The sequence below is a fragment of the Oenanthe melanoleuca genome, chromosome 26 (assembly GCF_029582105.1).
Source record: "Oenanthe melanoleuca isolate GR-GAL-2019-014 chromosome 26, OMel1.0, whole genome shotgun sequence".
NCBI classification, from domain to species: Eukaryota; Metazoa; Chordata; class Aves; order Passeriformes; family Muscicapidae; genus Oenanthe; species Oenanthe melanoleuca.
In genome coordinates, this window is record NC_079359.1 from 4544782 (window position 1) to 4568529 (window position 23748).

General features: G+C 59.7%; 1 protein-coding gene across 5 annotated transcripts; it reads left to right on the forward strand.

The window, feature by feature from the left end:
- The first annotated feature begins 1922 nt into the window (after positions 1 to 1922).
- EPS8L3 (EPS8 like 3) lies at positions 1923 to 23669 on the forward strand. 5 transcript variants are annotated; one of them, XM_056511228.1, is made up of 19 exons: positions 1923 to 1927; positions 18744 to 18820; positions 18916 to 18989; positions 19074 to 19138; positions 19222 to 19377; positions 19870 to 20007; positions 20082 to 20167; positions 20675 to 20826; positions 20908 to 20981; positions 21064 to 21172; positions 21257 to 21321; positions 21775 to 21849; positions 21955 to 22103; positions 22195 to 22407; positions 22495 to 22591; positions 22675 to 22788; positions 22872 to 22951; positions 23040 to 23172; positions 23363 to 23669. In XM_056511228.1, the coding sequence occupies exons 2-19, from the start codon at positions 18780 to 18782 to the stop codon at positions 23378 to 23380; spliced, it is 1839 nt and encodes a 612-aa protein (XP_056367203.1). In that variant the 5' UTR covers positions 1923 to 1927; positions 18744 to 18779; the 3' UTR covers positions 23381 to 23669. The 5 variants fall into 5 exon arrangements, with proteins under 5 accessions (XP_056367203.1, XP_056367204.1, XP_056367201.1 ...); XM_056511229.1 differs by lacking the exon at positions 1923 to 1927 and adding an exon at positions 18286 to 18537 and having other exon boundaries at positions 18746 to 18820; positions 20082 to 20158; XM_056511226.1 differs by lacking the exon at positions 1923 to 1927 and adding an exon at positions 18287 to 18537 and having other exon boundaries at positions 18746 to 18820.
- Positions 23670 to 23748: the final 79 nt, after the last annotated feature.

Consider the following 23748-nt stretch of genomic DNA (forward strand, 5'->3'; position numbering starts at 1 on the left):
AAAGCGCTGGCGGGCGGCCAGGCCCCGCGGGGCCCGGGCCGGGCCGGCACCGGGCGGCACCGAGGGTCCCATGTGCACCGCTCGGCTCCGCTCGGAACCGCTCGGGTCCAATCGGAACCACCCGGGTCGGGCTGGAACCTCTCGGGTCAGCTGGAGCCTCTCAGGTCAGATCGGAACTGCTCGGGTCGGGTTGGAACCTCTCGGGTCAGATCGGAACCGCTCGGGTCGGGTTGGAACCGCTCGGATCCGACCGGAACCGCTCGGCTTTACTGGACTCGGATCGGCTCAGCAGCGCTCGGGCCGGGGCACCGTGTGCCTGAGCCCCCATTATCACACACACACACACACGTGTGCTTACGCCTGGACACACACACACATGTCTGCATAGATGTCACACGCCAGGGACAGACACCTCCCCTGGATGTCCGTGGTCCCCCCAGGCTCTGGTAGCCATGGGCACACACAGCCCTGAGCCTGGCACACGTGTGTGCTCTCTTCTGGGCGCACACACACACAGAGCTATGCACACCAGGGACCCCCTGGAATGTGCACGTGTGCACACACGCCCCTGTATGTGTATGGTCACCCCTGGGCACTGGTGTCCATGTGAACACACACACAACTCCCCTGGGTGTGCATGGACACACTCAGAACATGTCCATGAGTGTGCACACACACACACAGAGCTCTGGGCCTTGCATGTGGGTGTGCTTGCTCATCCCTGGGCACACACACACATATACACACATGGGTGCACATTTGACAGACACCTGTCAGAATGTGCAGGGATGGAAGCATCAGCAAGAGTGTGCATGGACAGATCCATGAGCATTGGTCAGTTTATATGTGTATGGACAGATCCATCTGCACAGATGGATCCACACGTGCAAATCAAATGCATTTGTAGGGATGTGCATGGGCAGATGTCTGCATACATGTGCATGATAGATCTGCACAGACATGGACATGGTCATGGACACAAACATGGACAAAGCCCTGTGCATGGATGGATCCACATGAGCATAGACACATGAGATCCGAGTGCATGGATGGGTCCACACATGCATGGACAGACAGATCCATGTTTGCCTGGACAGACCCATGTGTACATGGATGGATCCACATGTGCACAAGCAGATCCATTTGCACAGGTGTGCAGAAGGGATCTGTGAGTGCACTAATAGATCCATGCACAGGGGTCTGTGAGGGGCTGGATCCAGGGCCAGCAGAGCACTACAACAAGCCCTGTTCCCAGCTTTGGGATTTTCCTCTTCGCTGCCTGTTTGTTTTCCAGGCGACTGGAAGTGATTAGTGGCCACGAGGTGATCCATGGCAGTGCCAAGGACTCGGCACTGTGAAGGGAAACAGAAAGCAAACTGCTCCACAACGACAGTGGGATGCAGCTGCAACAGGGGATGGTGACAACAGGGCCATGTGTAGGTGACAGCCACCACATCTTTGAGGCACCAGGGGATCTTCTCCCCAGGGCCAGAAATGCTGCTGGGGTTGAGAAGATGCTGAGGGGTTTTCTTGGAGCTGAGAGCTGATCCCAATAGTGGAGGGCTGGGATCAGTGACCTGGCAGAGGAGGTGGAGAAGAGCTGGTTCCCAGCTGAAGCTGGGGACAGCAGTGACAGCCCCCAGATATGTCAGATTTGCACCAGCCTGGGTGTCACAGGTCTTGTCACCTGCAGTGTCCCTTAGCAACAGCAGCAGATAAACATCTGAGGGTGCTGAGGGTGACGCGCTGGGGAGGGAGGGCGCCGGGTTAGAAATCAGCCGTCCTCCCAAAATAACCCCTTTCTCCCCAAAACGCTGAGACATTATCCACATTTTTCATCACGAGCTATTCTGGGAGCCCCACAGCCCCCGGGGTGGGAGAACACCGGGGTGGGCACCGAGGGACACGGCGGGTGACGCCACCACCGGGGGTGACTCACGGGGACCCCGTGGCAGCTCATGAGGACCTTTCACACCGGCTGAGACCATGGGCTGCTCATCTCCAGCACACTCATCCCCTCTGCCTTAAAGGGACCGGAAAAGTGTCATATGCTGGGTCATGGGACAAGCTGTGAGGCAGCGGGACAGGGGGACAGCAGGAGAGCAGGACAGAGGGACAGCAGGATGGAGGGACGGGTTAATATTAATCCTCCTCATGCGTGGCAGAGGGCGAGCGCAGCATCCGCCTCTTTTATTTTGGCAGGGAAGTGGCTTTTGCCCCTCCTCCCTTCCCAAACCTGCCGAAATCCCTGAGTCACGGGGCACAAACAGGGCTGGTGGCAGAGGTGGCAGAAGTGGCAGCAGCTCCGTGCCCACGCTGTAGCCAGAAAAACTGGGGGAGGCAAAACTTAGCGTGGTTGTCCCTCTCCCAGTTGCAAACTGGGACCAATGGCACTGTCACCACACTGATGCTGTGCAGGACTTGCCCCTCTCCCCCCACAGCCAAGGGGAATGCCACTGTCAGTCAAGGGGAAGAGGTGGGATGAGGCTGTGGGGCTTCCTGGGCATCTCGGGGGTCCCCATGTCTGCTGGCCCAGTGCAGAGGATGCAGGGCTGGGGGCAAGGCAGGGCAGGGTGGGACCCCAGCACCACCCCCGTGCAGCCACATCTCCACCATGGCCAAGGTTAGAGCATCCCTGCACTTCAATCCCTCTCCTCAGTGATTCCTCCTCTTTCCATTCCCCAGGGAGTGGGATCACATCACAACCAATCCCTCATTTTGGGAGGCTTTTTCCAGCCAGCAAGTCCCAAAGCAGGGATAAAACCTGTAGCCTGTCTAATCCCCCCAGCTGCATCCTAAGACCAGCCTCGGACTGCCTGTCCGGAGAAAGTGATTTCCAGCAGGAAAATGTTGCAAGGTCTTAATCAGTTCCTTCCCGGTGATTCACCGTAGGGCCAGGATGCTCTCCCACAGTCTCTTGGGTGCTGCAGCTGAGCCAGGACCCCGCCAGCACGATCCAAGCTGGAGCGATGTGTGCCCAGGCTGGAAATCCCCGTGGGAAGGTCCCGAGCCAGTTCCTTCAGGAGTGGAGGAATGTGGGTTGGAAGGCACTTCCCCCCAGCCCGCTGCCAGTGGGGGGGGACTCAGGATGTCGTGATGAGGCTGAATCCTTCATCCCACAGAAAATCCCGTGCTTCCTTCCCTGCATCCCTCTCCTGCCGCCTGCTCCGCGCTGGGACTCTCTGGAACATCCTCTGATCAGCGGGGGGATCTCGGGGCTCCCCCGGCAGCAGCCCCCTGGCCACAGGGTCAGCACCCACGGGAGCAGAGCGCTGGCTGGATCCAGGCACAGGGAATTCAGCCAGGCTGGGAGCGAGGGAACCGCAGGGTCAGGCTGTGTCCGGCGCCTGCCGAGAAAGTCCCTTCTCCGAGTTGTCATAACCCGGGGTCCGGCACCGCGGCTCTCGGGAGACCTCCCACCACCCCCAGCATGTGCTCGGGGGTCCTTGGGCACAGATAAACCCCAGCCCCGGGATCGGGGAGGGGCGCCCATGCCGGGGTAGGGGGGGCAATGTGATGAGGAGGGACCAAGGACGGGTGACAGCCCCACGTGGGTCACCGGCATGTCCCCAGCCCTCGTGGCTGCGGCTGAGTCACGTCAGGCTCCTGCTCCACTCCTCCCTCCGCCGAGGAATGCGGCCGCAGCCGGAGCCAAAAACCTTCCCAGGCAGCTGCCCACCGCACCCGCAGGGTCTGGGGAGATACAGGGGTCGGGGCAGCAGTGCCACCACGGTTTCAGGGTGGCAGCAGGACAGTGACCACCACTCTGTGGCTCCGGGGGATTCACCAGCATTCCCAGTACGCCCTGAAGGAGGGTGCTGGGGGGCCACAGTGCCCAGTGTGCCCCATTCCCTGCTTGGCATCACCCGGAGCTCACGGCACAGGGCAGGGGGGTGCAGCCCTGGTTCCCTCCCTCAGCCTGACCTGTGCTGGGGGGTCCAGGGGCTGCACGTGGAGCAGGAGCGGGGGAACAGCTTGGGAATGTCCCAGGGAGGTCAGGCCTCAGCGCCACCTGCGGGGCTCCTGTCTGTCACCATGGCCAGGAACAAGGTGACATCCAAACGTGCCAAACCCTTACTGGGATGCCACAGCCCTGGGACTGTGTGACGGACAGAGTCAGCACCGTCCCTGACCTCAGCACGTGTCCGAGGGACTAAATCCCACCTTCTGCCCCCAGACTGGGAATGTGATCCCCACCCGTGTCCAGCAGCAGGCTGACGGGGTGACAGCCCTGTGCCACCCCCTGACACCGGGCTGCAGTGGGTATTTGGAGCCATCCAGCCCGGGCCATGGGGTGGCTGCCGGGGCATCCAGAGCCAGAACAGAGGAGCTGTTTGTGCTCCCGCCGGGGCCGCTTGTTTATCGGCAGCCGCAGCTGTTTACATCAGCCACTGGCCGCGGACACCCAGCCGCGGAGCCCAGCCCGGCTGCACCCGCGCTCCCCAGGTGCCGGCCCGGCTCTGCTGGGAAGGAGGGGCTTTGCTGGGAAGGAAGGGAAGCAGGGATGAGGGCTGAGGCTGAGTCACGGCCTTATCTCGCTCCACACCCGACGGCAGGATCCGTCCCCGGGAGCTGCTGAGCTCCCTTCCCTGCTTGCACCCATCCTCGAAATCTGGAGGACCCCCAGCCCTAAGGGACACCCTGGGGGGCAAGGACTGTTCTCACAGGGCACGGTGGGGCTTATACCCATCATCTTCCTCACTGCAGATGGAGGGGGACAAAGATGGACAGACAGAGGGCTGGACAGACTCCCACAGTGTGTAATCTCCATCACTCCATTCTCTGATCCCTGAAGGGCAGCTGGGGGCTAATGGGGACAGGGGGGACAGCAGTGCCTTGCTTGCCGGGGAAGGAGCCCTCGCCTCCCAAAAGGAAGCAGCTCCTGCCAGGAATTCGAGGCATTACTCAGTTCGAGGCCATAGATCAGCTGTTTGCCTGCTTGGAGCCTGTTTTTCATTAGCAGCAGTGATTTTAGCACTGCAGAGCTGCCTCCTCCCTCCTGCCAATGCTGCAGCCTTGGGGAGCTGGAGCCCTACCTGGCAGGTAGGAGGTGATGGCAGGTCAGGAATGCCAGGAGTGGGTTATCCCTGATAAGACGTGGGAGCTGTCAGTGGATCACCTGAATCCAGCCCTTGCCCACGGCAGGGATGAAGCTCAGGCAGGTTTTGGGAGGGATGGTAGTTCTGAGGAAGCTGCTTGTGGCCCCACACCTGCATCCAGCCTTTTCCCATGGGACAGATGAAGTTAAAGTTGGTTTTTGGAGGAATGGAACTCGTAGGGGAGCTGCCAGTGGCTCCACACCTGGATCCATCCCTTTCCCAACAGGGATGAAGGTCAGGCTGGTTTTTGAAGAGATGGAGCTCCTGGGGGAGCTGCCAGTGGCCCAGGACACACATGCTGCCCCCTCAGCCATGCTGGCAGCCCTGGCTGGGGCCAAATGGCTCTTTTTGGGCTGAAAACAGGAGATTCTGGATTTGCAAAGGCTGGTAGTGGGGAGGGTGGAGATAAGGGGGTGGTGTTTCTCCAGTAAACACTGCCCTAGGGAAGGATCTGGAACCCACTCAGGTTTATTAAAAGCATCTTTTCAGCTCTGGAAAGCCAAATAAATGTGATGCAAATATCAAGTCCAACACCCTGCTTCCAGGCAGGTCAGGTATCATGGGAAGGGACCATGAGGATGGAGCCTGGGCAGAGCTGTGCCAGCATCTCCCAGTGCAAATCCAGCAGGCTCATCCCGCTGCCGCCGCTCCCACGCTCCCAGCCAGCACCAGTGCTAAATCTGGCCTTTCCCATCTCCCTCACAGCTGGACAAGGAGCTCCCATCTCCATCTCAGTGGCCTCATCTTCACTCCCAGGGGACATTCCCCATCCTCTTCCCCCCACTCGTCACAATTCCATCCCATGCCAGAACGCAGCTCTCAGGGATGGGGTGAAATGGCTCCAGCTGTTTGTATGTGGTTGGAGACTCAGATTTTGCTGCACTTGCTGCTTTCTCCAAGAAATGAACGGTTCTTCCAGCAGGTGAAGAAGCTGCTTCCCTGCTCATCCAGGGATCAAAAGCCCCATCCAGCTCTGGGTAGCATCATGCTGTGGATGTAAAGGGGTGGTTTGGGGATTGCTGAAAATTCTGCTCATGCAAAACTGGTAAGAAATAGGATCCCAGAGCAGTCTGGGGGGGCTGCAGCCATGGTTAGGGCAGAAGATGTCTCAGGATCACCAGGATCACCCTGCTCCCCACCAAGAGCAGTGCATGTGCCCAGAGGCTGCTCTTGCACCTACGCCAGGAGCATTGGATCATTCCTGGGACAGCACAAACAACCTTCAGCCACCACCAGAAAAACACAGGCTGATGCATCTTGGCATGTGCTGCTGCACCTCCGCCCATCATCCCCGCGGCAGAACCTCTGAGCCTCGGAGCCCTCGGAGCAAGGCGCCATCCCAGAGTGGGGAATGGTGCCAGAGGGGCTGAGGAGCACAAAAAAAAACCTGCCTGGGCTCTTATGGCCCCAGAGAGTGGGTAATGCTCAGGGGACCCCTCACCTGGACCCTGAGTATGGGGCATCTTCCGTGTGCTGGCAGGGGGAGGATGCAGGATTGGGGCTGGGGTGATGGGGGCAGCCAGGCCATGGGGAGTCAGCAGCTCCCAGAACTGTTCCTCACACCCAGAGGAATGTACTGAATCAAGGGTCCCCAAGGATCTTGGAAAGATTCAAATTTAGGGTCTGAGATCAGCCAGACAAGTCCCAGCTCAAGAAGGAGAGTGAGGCAGAGCCCAAACCCATTTCCAGGCATGGGGAGGGGGCTCCTCAGAGCCCATCTGCTGCTGCCACCCCCACCCCAGAACTCGCAATTAAGGAAACTCCATCTGAATTTCACCCCATGGCTGCTGCTGCCACATCTGGAAGCTGGAGTGGGCTGCTCGTACTGTGCGGTTTTTCCAAGGAACCACAGGAGTTTTCCATCCTCTTTTGATTAGCGTGTGGTTCCCGCCCCAGAGCCCTGAGTGAGGCCAGCAGCCCCACACTCAGCCAGGGACCTCGGGCCTGAGAGGTCCCCAGGCAGCCGTGGGCTCTTGGAGTTCATGATGTCCCCGTGGTTGGGCTGTGCCACCCCTGGGGACAGCTCAGCTCCTGCTGAGGGTGGTGGCACAGCAATGGGGACCTGGCTCCTGTCAGCAGGAGATCCTGCTGCCCAAAAAGCAGCCCGAGGATGGCATTTGCCACACTCCAGGGCTGCTGGCTGCTCCACAGCCTCTCCCCAGGGGTGTCTCCCCTGGGTGTCCCTGTCACCCCTTCCCTGGGAGCACACCCTGCAGACAGGACACTGGCACACGACAGGTGGGATCAGCCCCCCAGGAGCTCCTGCCTCAGGCCCCAGCACCTGACAGGTCCCTTGTGCTGTCCCCACGTCCCTGAGCCCTGCCCATCCGTTCCAGCAGCAGCTGCTCCCACATCTGGGGCTGATTTCCAGCCCAAAGCCGCGCTCGCCTCTGGGAGCTGAAACCGCGCTGGGAGCCAGGGCAGCAGCCCTGGGGCTGCCTCAGGATGTGGTGGCTTGACCAGGAGGAAAGTGGGGCTGGAGGGGCAGTGGGGGCCCAAATCCCCCCCTGCACTGGCCAGAACCGGCTGTGGCCCTGGGGAGGGATTACGCCGAGCCGGAGGCATGTCCTGCGCTCCATGACCTCACCACCACGTGCTGCCACCAGGAAGGAAAAGAGGAAACTCCACTTTTTTTCAAGAGTAACTTTTGCCTGAGCTTTTCCTGGGGGTGAGAGTATGACCTGTGGCCAGCACCACTCAGCCTTTCCACGAGAGCATCACTCTGGGGTGACAGCTGAGCCTCCCAGCCCACACACATCCCAGGATGCGGGATGGGCACCAAGAGCTGGAATCCACCTCCCCAAAAGCCCCTCTGCCTCATGCCAGCAGCACAGCCACCCCTGGCATGGCTGGGATAGTCACCCACGGGTGCTGCAGCCCCTGCCCATCGCACATCCTGGGTGCCTGTGGAGAACTGGAGCCCTTCTCTGGGAGCTCGGGCAGAGGAAGTTGTGCCCAGGCTCATAAACACATCGAAACCATCTGTGGTTTCCACATGGGTCACATCCTCCTTCTCCCACCCTGCCTGATGTCCCCAGTGGTCAGAGCTGTTGGCTGGATCCCCATTCCTCCACAGGGCTGGAGCCACCAGGATGCAGGAAGGGAAATGGGAATTAAAAATAATGAAAATATTTAGAAGGGCACAGGCCAGGAATGAGCCAGCCCCAGGGATGCAGCCCAACTCCAACCCTAGGGCTGGATCCCACTTCCAACCCCAGGATGCAAAAGTTCCACCTGGCTGCAGCACAGATCAGGGTGGGATTTGGAGCAGGGACCCCTTGGTTATCCCAGCAGCTGGAATAGCTGTGAAAAATCAGGACATGAGCAGGATCCACTCCCTGGGGAAAGCCCAAACCTCTCAGAGCTGCTCATTCCTGCTGCCAGTGCCATCTGTCCCAGCCAGGACATCCCAGGGTGGTTTGGCTTCACCTCAGCCCTTCCCTGGCAGCCCCTCTGTGTCACTGAGGTACCTGGGCCCAAAGCAGCACCTTCACATCAGGAAAAGCAAACCAAATCCCAGGAAAGCAGGAGACACTGGCAGCAGGATCACCCCCAGGATGCAGATTCCAAAAAGAACAGATTTAATCCATACCCAGGAGCATGAAAATGAGCTGATGGATCCTCCATGTGCAGGGAATGGGCAGGACCTGAGCTCATTGCAATAGAGAGACGGATTACAATTGGGATTAGAATTGGGATAAAAACCCAACAGCCTCCCTGCAAGCCTCTAAAACCATCCTGCTGAGCCAGGGAGGCAGTTTTGTCCTCCCTGGTATCAGGATTAACACTTGGCAGCTCCCAGGGAGCCCAGGATGCAGCCAGGCATCTCCAAAGCACCCTTGGGAAGGGAAAAGCAGATCCAGGGGGATGAACTTGGCCTTCCCCAGGCAGGGGCTGGATTTGGAGGTGTCCAGGCAGGTGCTCCATGTGCCAGAGTCACAGCCCACCCTCACAGCCCAGGATGCTGCTTTGGGCTTGTTTTCTCCAGATCTTCACACATTCCAGCTGGGCAGGCAATGTTCAGCTAAAGGAGGGATGTGGGACCTGCCAGGGGTCTCAGGACCTCCTGCCCCCACCACGAGGGGAGACCCATGGGACCACCCCAGGGAGGAGCAGCACCCCAATCCCAGAGCACCCTCATTAATGGGGCACCTTCATTAATGGGGCACCCTCATTAACACCCCACCTCAGGGAATCCTCATTAATGGGACACCCCAATCTCAGAGCATCCTCATTAATGGGACATCCACATTAATAGGGCACCTCCTCCTTGGGGTGCCCTCATCTTTAAGGCACCCCCCATTAAAGGGGCTCCCTTGTTTTTAGGGGAATCTCAGCCCCATGACACCCTCATTAACAGGGCACACTCATTAATGGGACAGCACCATTAATTGGGGACCTTTGCTTCTGGGGTCCTCATTAATGGGATACCCCAATCTCTGGGGCACCCTCATTAATGGGGCAGCCACGTTAATTGTGGACCCTCACCTCTGGGGTGTCCCCTTGTCTCCAAAACCCCCTTATTAGTGGGGCACCCCCATCTTTGAGCACCCCTATTAACCAGGCACCCTAATTAATAGGGCAGCCCCATAGTGAGGCACCTTCCAGGACATCCCCCCTGTTCTGGCAGCCCCACAAGTGCTGCATCCCCACAGAGCTTGCCAAGGGAATGGGGCTGGTACCCCAAAGGCAGACAGAGCATGCAAAGGGGTGGGGGGCACCCATCACCTCTCTGCCCCCCATTCTGTGAGCTCCAGGCCTGGAAATCAGCTGTGGTTTGGAAAAAAAAAAGAGGGAAAACTGAGTTTTCCTTCTCTGTAGGAATGATACTGGGGGAAGGAGAAGCAGCTCTGGGTCCTGGAGCTGTTGGTGGACTTTCCTCCCTGGGGGAAGATTTTATTCAGCTGATACAAACGATATCTGGGCCTTTTTTGATTCTGGTTTCCTCCCGGCAACGGGTGGGGGATGAGTCAGAAATCCAAAATAAAGATAAATAAGTTTAAAAATAAAGGGAAGCAAAGCCCAGATCCCACCCCACTTGAAAATAAATGCTGGAGCTGCTGGATGGAGCTGCAGAGGCTGGAGCCAGAGCAGGAGCCCCGAGAGCTGGGTGGTTCTGGGGGATTTTGGGGGCTGGCTCGGGGATGCTGGGATGAATTCCCTGCTCCGGGTCCCTCAGGTGCATCAGGCTCGCTCCTCAAGGGGAGCACCCTGCCCGGATTATGGTTAATAATGCAGGATTTTGGATGCTGCAGCAGGATTTTGGCAGGGTGCTGGGTTTAGGCTGGAAAGGCGCCGGCTCTACCCGGGATTGGGCCGGATTTAACCCCTCCGTGTCCGCTGCCGTGCCCATCCCGGGCGCCGCTCGCCATTCCCAACGCACCCGGCCACTTCCACGGCCCAGAAACGCCCTGGGCGTGCGGCCCCGGCGGGGATTTGGGAACAGCCAGCACGGCTTGGCCAGACACCCCGCCCGGCGCTGCTCCTCATCCTCACCACAAACCCCGGGGGCTGCGCTGAGCGACCCGGGGCCGCCTCCACCGCTGCATCCCGACATCTGGGCAGCGCCGCTGGCGGCTTCCTAATTAAGGAATTCATTAAAACACCTCCCGGCCACCTCCAGTGACGCTCTTTGCAGCCCCAAAATTCCCACCGCGGCCGGCGGCGCTGGATTTTGGCAGGAGCGGCCGCTTACGCAGTCTGGAAGTGAACCGGCTCTTCCCGGGGCAGAAACCTCGCCCGTCCGGCCAGCCGGGCTCAAATCCACTGCTGCGGCTCAAACCCGGCTCAAATCCACTGCTCCTGCTCAAATCCATCAGTCCAGCTCAAATCCATTGCTCTGGCTCAAACCTGGCTCAAATCCACTGCTCCAGCTCAAAACCGGCTCAAATCCAGCTCAAATCCACTGTTCCTGCTCAAATCAGGCTCAAATCCATCACTCCAGCTCAAGTCCATCGCTGCTGCTCAAATCCAGCTCAAATCCATCACTCCAGCTCAAATCCAGCTCAAATCCATCAGTCCTGCTCAAATCAATCACTCCAGCTAAAATCCACTGCTCCTGCTCAAATCCACCAATCTGGCTCAAACCCGGCTCAAATCCATCAGTCCTGCTCAAATCCATCTCAAATCCAGATCAAATCCACCACTCCTGCTCAAATCCATCACTCCAGCTCAAACCCAGCTCAAATCCATCGCTCCTGCTCAAATCCAGCTCAAATCCATCAGTCCTGCTCAAATCTACGAGTCCAGCTCAAATCCACTGATCCTGCTAAAATCCATCACTCCTGCTCAAACCCAGCTCAAATCCATCACTCCTGCTAAAATCCATCACTCCTGCTCAAGTCCACCACTCCTGCTCAAATCCAGATCAAATTAATCAATCCAGCTCAAATCCATCAGTCCAGCTCAAATCCACTGCTCCTGCTAAAATCCAGCTCAAACCCAGCCCAAATCCAGCCCAAATCCAGTTCAAATTCAGATCAAATCCAGATCAAACCCATCACTCCTGCTCAAATCCATCCCAAATCCAGATCAAATCCAGCTCTAACCCACCCCTCCTGCTCAAATCCATCTTCCTGGAGCCTTTTCCCCCTCAGGTCCCCCGGGGTGCTGCTGGCTCCTGGGCACCCCAATTCCAATGCTGGAGCCAGGTGGATACTGCTCCTCCCTGGAGCAATGGGGTGCTGATGAAAAATTAAATTTAAAAAGAGAAGAGGGAAAAAAAAAGAGAACAAAATGCAAAAAACAAAGAGCAAAATAGGAAAATGAAAGAAAACAGCTCTAAGGGTGATGGCAGGGATGGTGCCTCATAAAGCATCCATATAGGATGGGGCCCAGGATGTCATTTTATTTTATTTTATTTTATTTTATTTTATTTTATTTTATTTTATTTTATTTTATTTTATTTTATTCTATTCTATTCTATTCTATTCTATTCTATTCTATTCTATTCTATTCCACTCTAAGTTTTTATCCTTTATTCCATTTTTTTGCTTATTTTATTCTATTTATTAAATTTAATTTCATTATGTTTATTTTATTCCTTTCACTTTACCTTATTTATCTAGTCTCTTATTTCATGTACTTAATTTTATCTTTCTTCATTTAATTTCCTTCATTTTCTCTTATATTATTTTATTTAAATGGCAGCAATTGCTCAATTTCAGCATCTAGAAATTCCCTTTTTAAGGGTTGGGGTCTCTCTGGCTGCTGCAGGGTTGAGTGCAGGAGAAACTTTTGGACAGTAAATTAATATGATTATGCAGAAGCTGATTTATTGTTTACTTTTTAGTTTTAATTATACATTTTAAGACTTCTGTCTACACCATTATGCATTTTTTGATTGGTATTTTTATGCTGTTTATTGCTTTGCACGAGCTTTTTAGGTGGTTGTTTAGAATTTTACTGCTTACTTTTATTTTGGGTCTTTTAATCTTGATATTTTGTTTTTTAGCTTTTTTTCAATTTAGTGAAATTTATGTTTTAGTGGCTTTGAAGGGTTTCAATAAGTTGCAGACAAAACTCTTAAAAATGGCTTATTCTTGTTATAAACATTGGTTTAAACTAAGAAATCTACAGAAAAATAGATAAGGGTGTGAAGAAACAGCAAAATATGCAGAAAAACAAATTTACCCCCCAGAGATGCAGGTTCCTCCTGATCCATGGGCACCTCCAGGATCAGCTGATTCTCAAACCATTGGGAATCTCCTGGTTTGCTCCTCCTCTGCCTTTGCCACACCTGTGGGTGGCACAGCCACCAGGATGAAGAGTGGCAGGATTTGGGATGGGTCCAGGCTGGAGATGCTGCCTGGGGCTGGCAAACCACGAACAGAGCCAGAGTGAGCGCCCATGACTCCAGAGGTTGGATACTCTGCATCAAAAATTCACATTTTGGACCAATTTTAGGAGCTGATGAAGGATTCCTGGACAGAAAATGGATATTCACATCACCCTGGTGCCCAGCAAAACTGAGTTCCTCCCCCTGCTCAGCTTCCAAACAGTAGAGAAGGTCAAACACTTTATCTTCCTAATATTTACCAATGGAATTATGTTTTCTGGCAGAAAGAAGTTGCTTTTTTTGGTGGAAAGTAAGCCTGGATCGTGTTGGGAGCAATGCTGGGGGGCCTGGGACAGCTGAGCTCCCATCCTGGGACACCTGTGGGTGTCCAGGTGTGAGAGATGGCAGCTGATGGCAGGAGCAGCAGTTGGGGGTTTGCTAAAACAGATCCCAGTCAGATCCCAGTCAGATCCCAGACAGATCCCAGAGAGATCCAAAACAGATCCCAGACAGATCCCAAACTGATCCCAGTCAGATCCCAAACTGATCCCAGTCAGATCCCAGTCAGATCCCAGTCAGATCCCAGACAGACCCCAAACAGATCCCAGTCAGGTCCCAAACTGATCCCAGACAGATCCTAAACAGATCCCAGACAGATCCCAGACAGATCCCAAACAGATCCCAGTCAGATCCCAGTCAGATCCCAGACAGATCCCAAACTGATCCCAGAGAGATCACAGACAGACCCCAGAGATATCCCAGACAGATCCCAGGCAGATCCTAAACAGATCCCAGACAGACTCCAAACTGATCCCAGACAGATCCTAAACAGATCCCAGACAGATCCCAGACAGGTCCTAAACAGATCCCAGACAGATCCCAAACCCTCCTGGCAGCCCTTCTGTAACCCCTTCCTGCCCACTCCCGCCCAGGGGAGGAAGGACCCACAGACGGTTCCATGACGTGGCAGGAGGAGCCCTGGGAGCTCCTGCCGTGGGCTGTCCCTACCCCACACCCCACACCCCACACCCCACACCCCACACCCCACTGACCTCTGCTCCCCCTTTCACAACTTCCTCCAGAGCTTCTCCCACGAGTGCAACACCCCGACCGTGCTGGGTGTCACGTTCTGCACCCATCCCCCTCCCCAGGGACCTTGGGGGGGTCCCCAGCCCCATCCCACCACCCACGAGGTCCCCAGAGAACGGGAAGGGAACCCACTCATCCCTCCCACCACGGCATCACCCTGGGAAGGTGCCGTGGAAATGGTTTTTTTCCCTGGATAAACTGTCACTTGCACCCTCGGTCCCGTTCTGCTCCCATCACGGCCCCAGGCTCCCCAGGTTTGCCCATGGGGACGATGGGTTTGGGTCTCTGAGCAGCTCCAGGTGCTCCATCCAGCCAGGAAACTCACCCAGGGGAGAGCTGGGATCCCTCTTGTTGTCATTCCACGACCCCATTGGGTCCTTCAGATCCCAGGATGGGGGATTTGGGGCTCATCCGAAATTTTTGGGGGATTTAGGAGTGGAGGAACATTCCAAATTCATCCCAAATACCAAAACTGGAGGAGGAAAAGGCAATTTCCAGCTTTCTTTGGGCTCATTATGATCCCAGCACACATTCCCATGCTGGAGAGGAACATGGAATAGCTCTGACCTCCCTGACCCCCCTCCTCACCCTCTCCCAACCCAGCCATGACTCCCAGACCATGCTAACCCAAAATCCAGCCTTCCTCTGGCACCCATGGGAAATGTGGGAAACACCTCCAAACCCTCTGAGCATTCTCAGCATTTAACCTGCTCGTTTGCATGCCCTCATCACCTCTAATTAAATCTGTGTGGTGTCACTGGCCCTGGAAATCCCCATCTGTGCTGCCAGGGTGATGGATGGTGGCAGGAAAACAGGATGGGTCCCACACACAAGAGTGGCACGTTGGTTTTTCCCTCTTCATGCTAAAAATAAGAAGGTTGTTGCAGGTTTGTGGTCAAAGCCATGGGGCTGTGGAGGAACACCAGCTGTTTTTGTGGCCACAGGGCTCCTGGGCTGTCCCTGGCCTGGGACCATTGCTCTAGATCACCCAAGTGATGGGTCCCCAGTGCTCTGCAGCACGTGCAGCTCCCTCACTGAGATCCAAAAAATTTCTATTTCAACCTCCTCCAAACAAAAAAAATTAATGGTGTGAAGGTTATGGGGCTCCAAACCGGGAGCCACCAGCTGTGGCTGAGCCAGACATGGGCTCATCACTCCCAGAGTCCCCCAAATGTCACCCCCCACCACCTCCACCACCCTTTGAAACAAATCAGCCTCCGAGGATGTCACTGGGAGCTTGGGGAAGCCAAGAGGCTGGAAAAGCCCCACAGATCCTCTGAAGAGATGGGATCAGCAGCACACTGGGAAAGGCAGGATGGGCAGAGCAGTGTGGGCCAGGATGTCCCACGGCTACAGAGCCCAGAGCACCGGGCTCAGGGCCCAGGCTGGAGGGGATTCTCTTGGGGGGCTCCCAGGATGTTGCAGGGAAGGGAGGAGGTGGGTGGTAGCCCTGAAACGGGACCTTCAGCAGTGGGAGAGGAGATGCAGCACCCAAGGACACCCACCACAAAGGGACCAGCAGGGTGAGAGAGGCTGGCAGGGTGACAAGGACCAGCAGGGTGACAGGGACCAGCAGGGGATTGTGCCAGGGTGACCATGCAGAGTGACCATGCCAGGGTGACCATGCCAGGGTGACCATACCAGGGTAATCATGCCAGAGTGACCATGCAGAGTGACCATGCCAGGGTGACCATGCAGAGTGACCATGCCACAGTGACCATGTCAGGGTGACCATGCCAGGGTAATCATGCCAGAGTGACCATACCAGGGTGACCATGCCAGGGTGACCATTTCAGAGTTACCATACCAGGGTGACCATGCCAGGGTGACCATGCAGAGTGACCATGCCACAGTGACCATACCAGGGTGACCATATCAGGGTGACTATGTCAGGGTGACTATGCCACAGTGACCATGCCAGGGTGACCATGTCAGAGTGACCATGCCACAGTGACCATACCAGGGTGACCATGCCAGGGTGACCATGCCAGGGTGACCATTCCAGGGTGACCATGGAGCAGGGATGGACCAAGCAAGCCATGCACTGGTGACAGTGAGGTGCCCCAAGCACCCCTGTTTCATCCCTCTGTTTTTTCCTGTGTCACCCCAGAACAGTGTGTGAGCCCAGCAGCTGTGGCAGTGGGACATTAGCTTGTCACTGTCACCACCGAGGAGAGCCCGTGTAGGGCAGGATTTGTGCATTTGTGCATCTCTGAGAGTCACAACCCTGGGGCTGTGCTTTGTGCCATGACATCCCTGCCATGCCACTGGTGTGACCCAGGCAGAACGACCCCACACTGTTTCCCAGCCCCTGAGGGGTTAAACGTCCCCAGCCATCCCCAAAATGACGAAGAGACGCTGGTCCCCAGCAATTAGGTGAGAGATGCGGGTACACCGCAGCCCGGGCTGTGACGCGAGGACAGACCCGGGCTGGCTGGTGGTTTGTCCCTGGCTGGCACCCAGCCCCGGAGCCGCAGCTGCTTCCCCGCGGCCACGGCACCTGGCCGGCAGCGATGTGTCACCGGGAATTCCAGACACTGCTGCCTCTGGGCTCCCCCTCTGCCTGGTGACCCCCCAAAACCAGCGGGGTAGAGCCTGATCAGGTGTCCCCAGTGGCGACAGGATGATGTCGCCACAGCTGTCCCCGTGCTGGGTGTGGAGTGCCCTCCCCAGGAGCAGAGCAGGGGATGCAGATCGATCCCTAAAGCAGCTGCGGTTTGGGGTCAATTAATAGATTTTGCACATTTTGATGCTGGAGGTTTCAAAACCTGAAATGGGAAAAGATTCCTGCGCATCCAGAAGCCTCCGAGCCCCTTCCTGGCTTTTCCCAAGGCGCTGGTGTCTCCTGGGGAGTTCCCGAGGCTGGGGTAGGGCGAGGGAGACACAGCCAGGTTGGCTCTGGCTGGGAATTGAGGAGAAAAACAATAAAAATTGGTTTGTAGCGTATCTGCAGCAGTTGCCGCTCCCAGTTCACCCAGTGGGGTGACTGGGAGGAGCTGGGACGGGGCGGGGCGAGCGCTCGGTCCCTGCCGGGGGTGGGAATGGACGGGCCGGGCCCCGGGCGCTGCCGGGGGGTCCCGGAGGTAAAATCGGGGCGGGGGCTGCGCTTGGGAGGGGATGAACCCGAAATCTCCCACGGGGACCACGGGCGGCCCCGTGTGTCAGTGCCACCCAAATGTCCCCAGCGCCAGGGATTCCGGTGGTGGCAGAGGGGCAAGCAGGACCTGGGACCCTGCACATCTGGAGCTGCACATCTGGAAGCGTCACACATCTGAGGAGGCCACACATCTGGGGGTGGTCACACATCGAGGGGTGACACATCTGGGGGGTCACATATAGAGGGTCACGCATCTGGAGGGGTCACATATCTGGAGGTCACACATCTGGGGTGACACATCGAGGGGTCACACATCTGGGGGTCACATATCGGGGGATCACATATCAGGTGTCACACATCAGGAGAACCACACATCTGGGGGGGGTCACACATCTGGAGAGTCACACATAGGTGTCACACATCTGGGAGGTGACACATCTGGGAGAACACACATCGGGGGTCACACGTCTGGGAGGTGACACATTTGGGGGGGTCACGGGCGACACGGGATGGTGCTTCCCCCTCGTGGCCGAAGGTGGGAACTGCGCCCTGCCCCTCCCCTAATGGGGAAACTGAGGCACGACCCCAACTCCGGCACCCCTTCCCCGCCGCCTTTGGGGGGAACTCACAGCTCCCCAAAACCTGCTCGCCCCGCTTCTGCCCGTGCGTGTCTGCCGGAGGTCCCCGAACACTCCCCACGGGGGTCGCCTGCTCGTGCAGCACCGGGGGGATGCAGGACCCCAGGGTCACTCTGGGGTGGGCTCAGCTCACAAAGCTGGGGAAAAAAGTACAGGGAAGGTCAGCCGGGATGTGACAGCCCGCGGGACTGGGATGGGACCCTCGGGGACACGGGGACACGGCCCAGAGGATCCATCGCCCCAAAGTTGCACCGGAGAAGCCAAAAGGCTTCAAATGAACCCAAACCAAACAACTCTGTGCTGGGAGGGGGGTTCAGCGGGTCACTCCAATCCCACAGACACGACCCCCGCCACCAGTGTCCCCCCAGCCAAGCTCTGGGGCTCTGGGGACGATGGCTCCCCAACCCATCCTTCATCCCAATCCTGCTCCTCGCTCCGGCCCCGGCCCCTTCCTCCCAAACCACGCTGGGAGGATTTTCCTGGAGAGCTTAGGGGTGAGCCCGGGATCGCCCCCGGGCGAGGGCACGGAGTCCCGCGGGTCACAGGGCTGGGTGCCGCCGGGTGACGTCACTGACACCTCGCCCCGGGGTGGGATTTGGGGTGGGGGCACCCCGGGCTGCGCTCCCCGCTGGGTGCCCCGGGACCCCGCCCTGCCGGGGTGGGGGGCGCGGGGTGTTTGCAAATGTGAGGGCTGTGCCGGGTGCTTGTGTCCCCCCCGTCCCTCCCCCGCTTTAACGAGAGGGCAAAGAGCAGCAGGGTGCGGTGCCAGCGCCCAGCCCTGTCTGTCCCCTGGCCGTGTCACCCTGGCACAGCCCGAGCGGCAGCGCCACCATCGAGGTGAGCGGGGACACCCCGGGCGGGGCAGCGACCCCATCTCGGGACCGGGGGGTTCGGGGGACCCCTCGGGGCTGGGATGGACCAGGGGCTCTGGGGATGGGGGGTCCTGGTGGCCCCCAGAGCGACGGCACCGTCCGCGGTGGGGGGAGGGGTGGCACGTCCCTCAGGTGTTTGGGGACACCTTGAGGGTGACACAGGGACCTCACAGCAGGATCGAGACGCTCTTGCTGCTCCCCGGCAAGATGGGAGACCCCTTCGGGCGCTGGAGCAGCGCCCCGCCACGGTGAGCCGCCAGCAGGGTGGGGGGCGCCCCTTGGGGACCCCCGGGGGTGGGCGGGAGAGGCGGGCAGGGCTGTGAAGGTCCCTCTGTCCGTCCAGGCGTGAATATGAGGACAGCACCCCGCTCCGACATTCCAACAGCTTCGCCCGCCTCACCGGGAAAAGCATCTACAGTGAGTGAGGGCTGCACCCCAAAAACCCCTCTAATGCCCCCCGCCCCACCTTGTCCCTGTCCCCTCACCCTGCGTGTGCCTCAGACCAGCGCAAGGACTACGGGCACAGCCTGCTCAAGCAACAGAACGATTTCCAGCACCACGTTGAGGTAAAGCCCCCTCAAACGGCCCCGCGCCCCCCAGCCCGGCCGGGGGTCCCTGTGACACCGGTCCCGTGTCCCCCCACCCGCAGCACCTGCTCACGATGCACCTGGAGCGGGACCTGCGCAGCGCCGAGGATTGTCTGGGGCGCCTGAGGGAGCTGGAGGAGCAGGGGCGGGTCTGGGGGCAGGATGTCATCCTGGCAGTCAAGGAGCAGGAGCTGGTGCTGAGCGATGTGGAGAGCAAGGTACCCCCCGGTCAGGGCACCCCAAAAACCTGGTACCCTCTGGCCGTGGAACCCCTCGGCTAAGTGACCCCACAAAGCCTTGTGTCCCCCGAATCCTGATATCCCCCAAAACCCAGCACTCCCCAGCCAGGGCACCCTTTGATTCCCGGTACCCGCCGGGCAGGGCACCCCCAAACCCGGTATCCCCTGAATCCTGGGACCCCCTGCCTATGGGACCTCCCCTGTCCAGGTATCCCCAAACCCCAGTACACCCCACTGCCCCCCAACCCTGGCAGCTCCTACAGCCCTGGCACCCCCAATCTGGGCAACCCCACAGTCTGGCACCCACACCCCTGCCCCGCCCCCAGACTCAGCCCCCCAAACTCTGCTGTCCCCCTCCTATGCCCCCCACCACCCCCATTAAACCCACACCCCACAGTCCCACTTGCACGCCTTTAACCCTTGCCTAGCCATTCGGGTGGGGGGCTGCCCACCCTGTTTTTCCCCCTCCAGGAGGAGCTGGAGGCTTTCCCGCTGGGCAGTGTGCAGGGATGCTCCGCCGGGCTGGACAACACGGTGCTGGCCATCAGTGTCCAGGACAGGAGCCCGCCGAGGACCAGCGTGCTGCTCTTCCAGTGCGAGCGGCTGGGGGTGAGCCCTGAGGGGGGAAAAATGGGGGGACAACCCCCCGGAATGGAGAACTGATGGCGGGGGGTCCGTGCCAGGCAGAGACGCTGAGGAGCAGCCTGGAGAAGGTGCTGAGGCAGAGGAAGGAGGAGCAGAGCAATCACTACGGGCACAGGTACGGGGGGTAAGTGACTCTGCCACCCCTCCCAGCTCGACTGAGCCCCCAAGTGTCGCTCCCCAGGGCTGCGGTGAGTCTGGCCATGGGGTGTCCTTGTGGTCCCACGCGGCCCCAATGTCCCCGAAGAGCCGCTGCCTGTGGGCACACACCCTGTGAGGGGCGAGGGGTCCTTTTCCCCAGCTCCTGCCTCGGTCCCCCCACCCTACCCCACTCCCACGAATACAGCCCCTCACCCCATCCGTTCCCCGGCTCCCACTCCCTCTTCCTCATCCCCACGAGGGAACAAACCCCTCACCCCACCCATGAGCTCGGTGTCCCCTCACCCCCGGGCGCAGTGTGATCCTATTTCCCATCATTTGGCTTTTAGACCCCCTCGCCTCCCCCCTCAACCTCCTCCCCGTTACCCCACACCCCCTTGGAACCCCTCCTACCCCACGCCCACTCACACAGCCCGTGTCCCAGGCTCTGCTCACCCTCACCTTCCCCCTCCCCATCCCTCTTGTCCCGGAGCAGCCCGGACATGGCACCGATCCCGGCCCCGCCGTACGCGGCTCCGGAGCGCCGGGCAGAGCCCCCCGAGCCCGAGTCCCCCGTGCCCCCCCGCCGTGGGGCGGCCCCCGAGCGTGGGGTGCTCCCCCCGCGTGGGCTGCTCTCCTCGGAATACCGTGAGTCTCGGGCGGGGGAGGGAGGGCTGCGCCGTGCCTCAGTTTCCCCAGGAGCGGGGGGTGACCCTGCGGTGTCACCAGGCGCGCCGGAGGCCCCGCAGATGCCGCGGACCCAACCCCCGGCCCAGGCTGTGTCCGAGGCGGACCGAGATGTTGTAAGTCCCAACCCGCCCCCCAGGGATGGGGACACCGCAGCCCCCACCCTGGGGACACACACCGTGCCCCCTGCACCCACAGGAGGTTCTCAACCACGTCCTGAGGGACCTGGAGCTCTTCATGGGCCGGCTGCACACGGCCCTGGACTCGGCCAGCACGAAGAAGAAGAAGCAGAAGAAGAAGAATTCAGGTAGGAAGGGGGGGGAGTGTCCCTGGGGGGCTGCTGGGGCTGTGGGGACGCCAGCCCGGTGCCAGCCCCAGCTCTGCCCCCCAGCGCTGCCCCCGAAGGAGGAGTACACGGATTTCTTCCAGAAGGCGAAATACGCCCTCAACCTCGTGGTAGGTCCCGCTGGGCTGGATGGGGATGGGGGGATGAGGGAACGGGGGCTGGGGACAACGGGGGAACTGCGTGGGGAAAGGGGGTCTGTGGGGATGGGGGGCTGTGAGGGTGGGGGGGCTGTGGGGATGGGGGAGATCTGCGGGAATAGGGGGCGGCGTGGGGATGGGGGATTGCGTGAGAATGCGGGAGTGGGGATGTGTGGGGATGGGGGGCCATGGGGATGGGGCTGTGTGGGGATGGGGGGGCCATGGGGATGGGGCTGTGCGGGGATGGGGGGGCTGTATGGGATGGGGGAGCTGTGGGGATGGAGAGGGTGTGGGTGGAGGGGCCGTATGGGGACAAGGGTCTGTGTAGGGATGGGAGGGGTGGGTGGAATGGGGGCTCCGTGGGGTTTAGGGGGCTGTGTGAGGCCGGGGGGCTCCGCAGGGACACCCCCCACCCGGTGCCCACAGGGACGGTCCCACCCCTACGTGTCGGACCCCGACCCCGCCGAGCTGCTGCGCCTCATCTTCTCGGCTCTGTCCTTCGTGAGTGCCCCCAAAACGGGCCCCAGCCCCGCGTGGGGGTCACCCCTCACTCCCCCATCCTGGGGGGTGCCTTTGGGGGTGCTGCTTCATCCCCGTCCCCTCCAGGTCCTGTCCCACTGCCCCAGCCCCGGGCTGGCCCCGGCGGTGGAGAGTCCGCTGCTGCTGCCGGAGACGCTGCAATTCCTCGAGCAGAACCTGAGTGATGACGACTACGGCGTCTGGAAGGGCCTCGGCACTGCCTGGAACAAGTCCAGGTGGGGTTCGGCCCCCCGACACCGAGAAGGGGGGTCTGGATTTGAGGGGGGGTCACAACACCCACCCCGGTGTCCCCCCCGATGGTTGCAGGGCTGAGTACCCCAACAGCGACCTGGTGCCCGCCTACACCCCGGTGTTTTCGGACGGGTGGCTGCCGCCCGTGATGGAGCAGGAGCGCCACAGGGACCGGCAGGACGCCCCACCGCCTGCCTCAGTTTCCCCAGCTCCCCTGCGCCAGCCTCCCCTGTCCCTGCCCCCCGCACCGCCCCCGGCCACCGGCTGGAGGGACAGCCCCAGCCAGGGGTAAGTGTCCCCTCCCCTACGGATGCGGAGGCTCGGGGCAAGATTTGGCCCCGGACTGGGTACTGATCCCCCCCTCCCCACTTCCAGACCCCCTCTCCCTGCCCAGGGGCTGGTCCGAGCCCTGTACGACTTCCAGGCCAGGAACTCGCAGGAGCTGAGCGTCAGGAAGGGGGACACGCTGCAGGTACAAACCGGGGGTCTCCCTATGGGTCCATGAGGACCCCGGACCCTGGCCCTCCACGCTGCCCCCCTTGTCACCTCCCCCAGGTCTTGGACCAGCAGAGGAAGTGGTGGCTGGTGCAGGACGAGCGGGGGGACCGGGGACACGTCCCTGGCAACATCCTGGAGCCCCTCCCGGAGCCGGGGCACGGCGCCACACAGGTGGGGATCCCCCCGCCCGCCCTTCCCCGCGGCCCCACCATCGGCGGCTACCCCGGTGTCTCCTCCCTTGTCCCCCGCTCCAGGACGGCCCCCCCAGCCTGCACCCCGACTCCTCCCCGGCAGAGGTGACGGCCTGGCTGGCGGACAAGGGCTTCTCGCGGATGTAGGTGTCTCTCGAACCCCCCCCCACAAAACCCGAGTGGGTCTATGGGGGGTGGAGGCGAGCCCGGCTCACCCCTGTCCCCCCCCAGCACGGTGCGGACTTTGGGGGTGCTGGCGGGGCAGGAGCTGCTGCGGATGAGCCCGGCCGAGCTGCGAGCTGTGTGTCCCGAGGAGTGGCGGAGGGTCCTCTTCAAGCTGTCCCCCATCAGGACATCCCTGGGGGTGAGGGACTCCCCCCCCGCACCCCCTGCCCAGCTCGGGGCTTTGGGACCCTCGGCCCTGCGTCCCCTCCCTTCCCTGGGCTGGCCTTGGGGGCGAGGGACCCCCACCCTCGAGCCCCCTCTCCGGCCCAGGGTGTCCCTGGGGGTGTGGGACCCCCGGCCCTACACTTCTCCCACTCCCTTCTCTGCAGATCGATCCCAGGGACTGAGCCACCGAGGCCACGCTGATGTCCCCAAAGTGTCACCGCCCCCGATGGAGCACCAGGGAAGGGCTGGACTCGGGGGCAAACCCACCCCCCACATCCTGCCTGGCCCCTGCAGACACAGAACCACGCCTTGAAATTAGAGAACGTCCCCCCCAAAGCCACCAGTGAGTGACACGAGGCCCCTGGACTTGTCCCCACGCACTGGAGGGCTCCTGGCGACCCCCGCCCAAAGGAACTGGGGGGCAGGCACTCCCCTCGGGGGGCCAGGAGCTGGGAAATGACTTTGCACCCACAAAATTAGTGAAAAATAAAAGCAACAGCAGCTGGGAGTGCAGAGTCTGGGGGGCACCCCGGGGGCAGGGAGAGGGATG

What these genes read in the sequence shown, in the direction of transcription:
- EPS8L3 (XM_056511228.1), top strand. Translation starts at nt 18,780, where the DNA reads ATGGGAGACCCCTTCGGGCGCTGGAGCAGCGCCCCGCCACG. An exon ending in TGAGCGATGTGGAGAGCAAG is followed by an intron (nt 19,378 to 19,869) that starts GTACCCCCCGGT and finishes TTCCCCCTCCAG; the next exon opens with GAGGAGCTGGAGGCTTTCCC. An exon ending in TCCAGTGCGAGCGGCTGGGG is followed by an intron (nt 20,008 to 20,081) that starts GTGAGCCCTGAG and finishes GGTCCGTGCCAG; the next exon opens with GCAGAGACGCTGAGGAGCAG.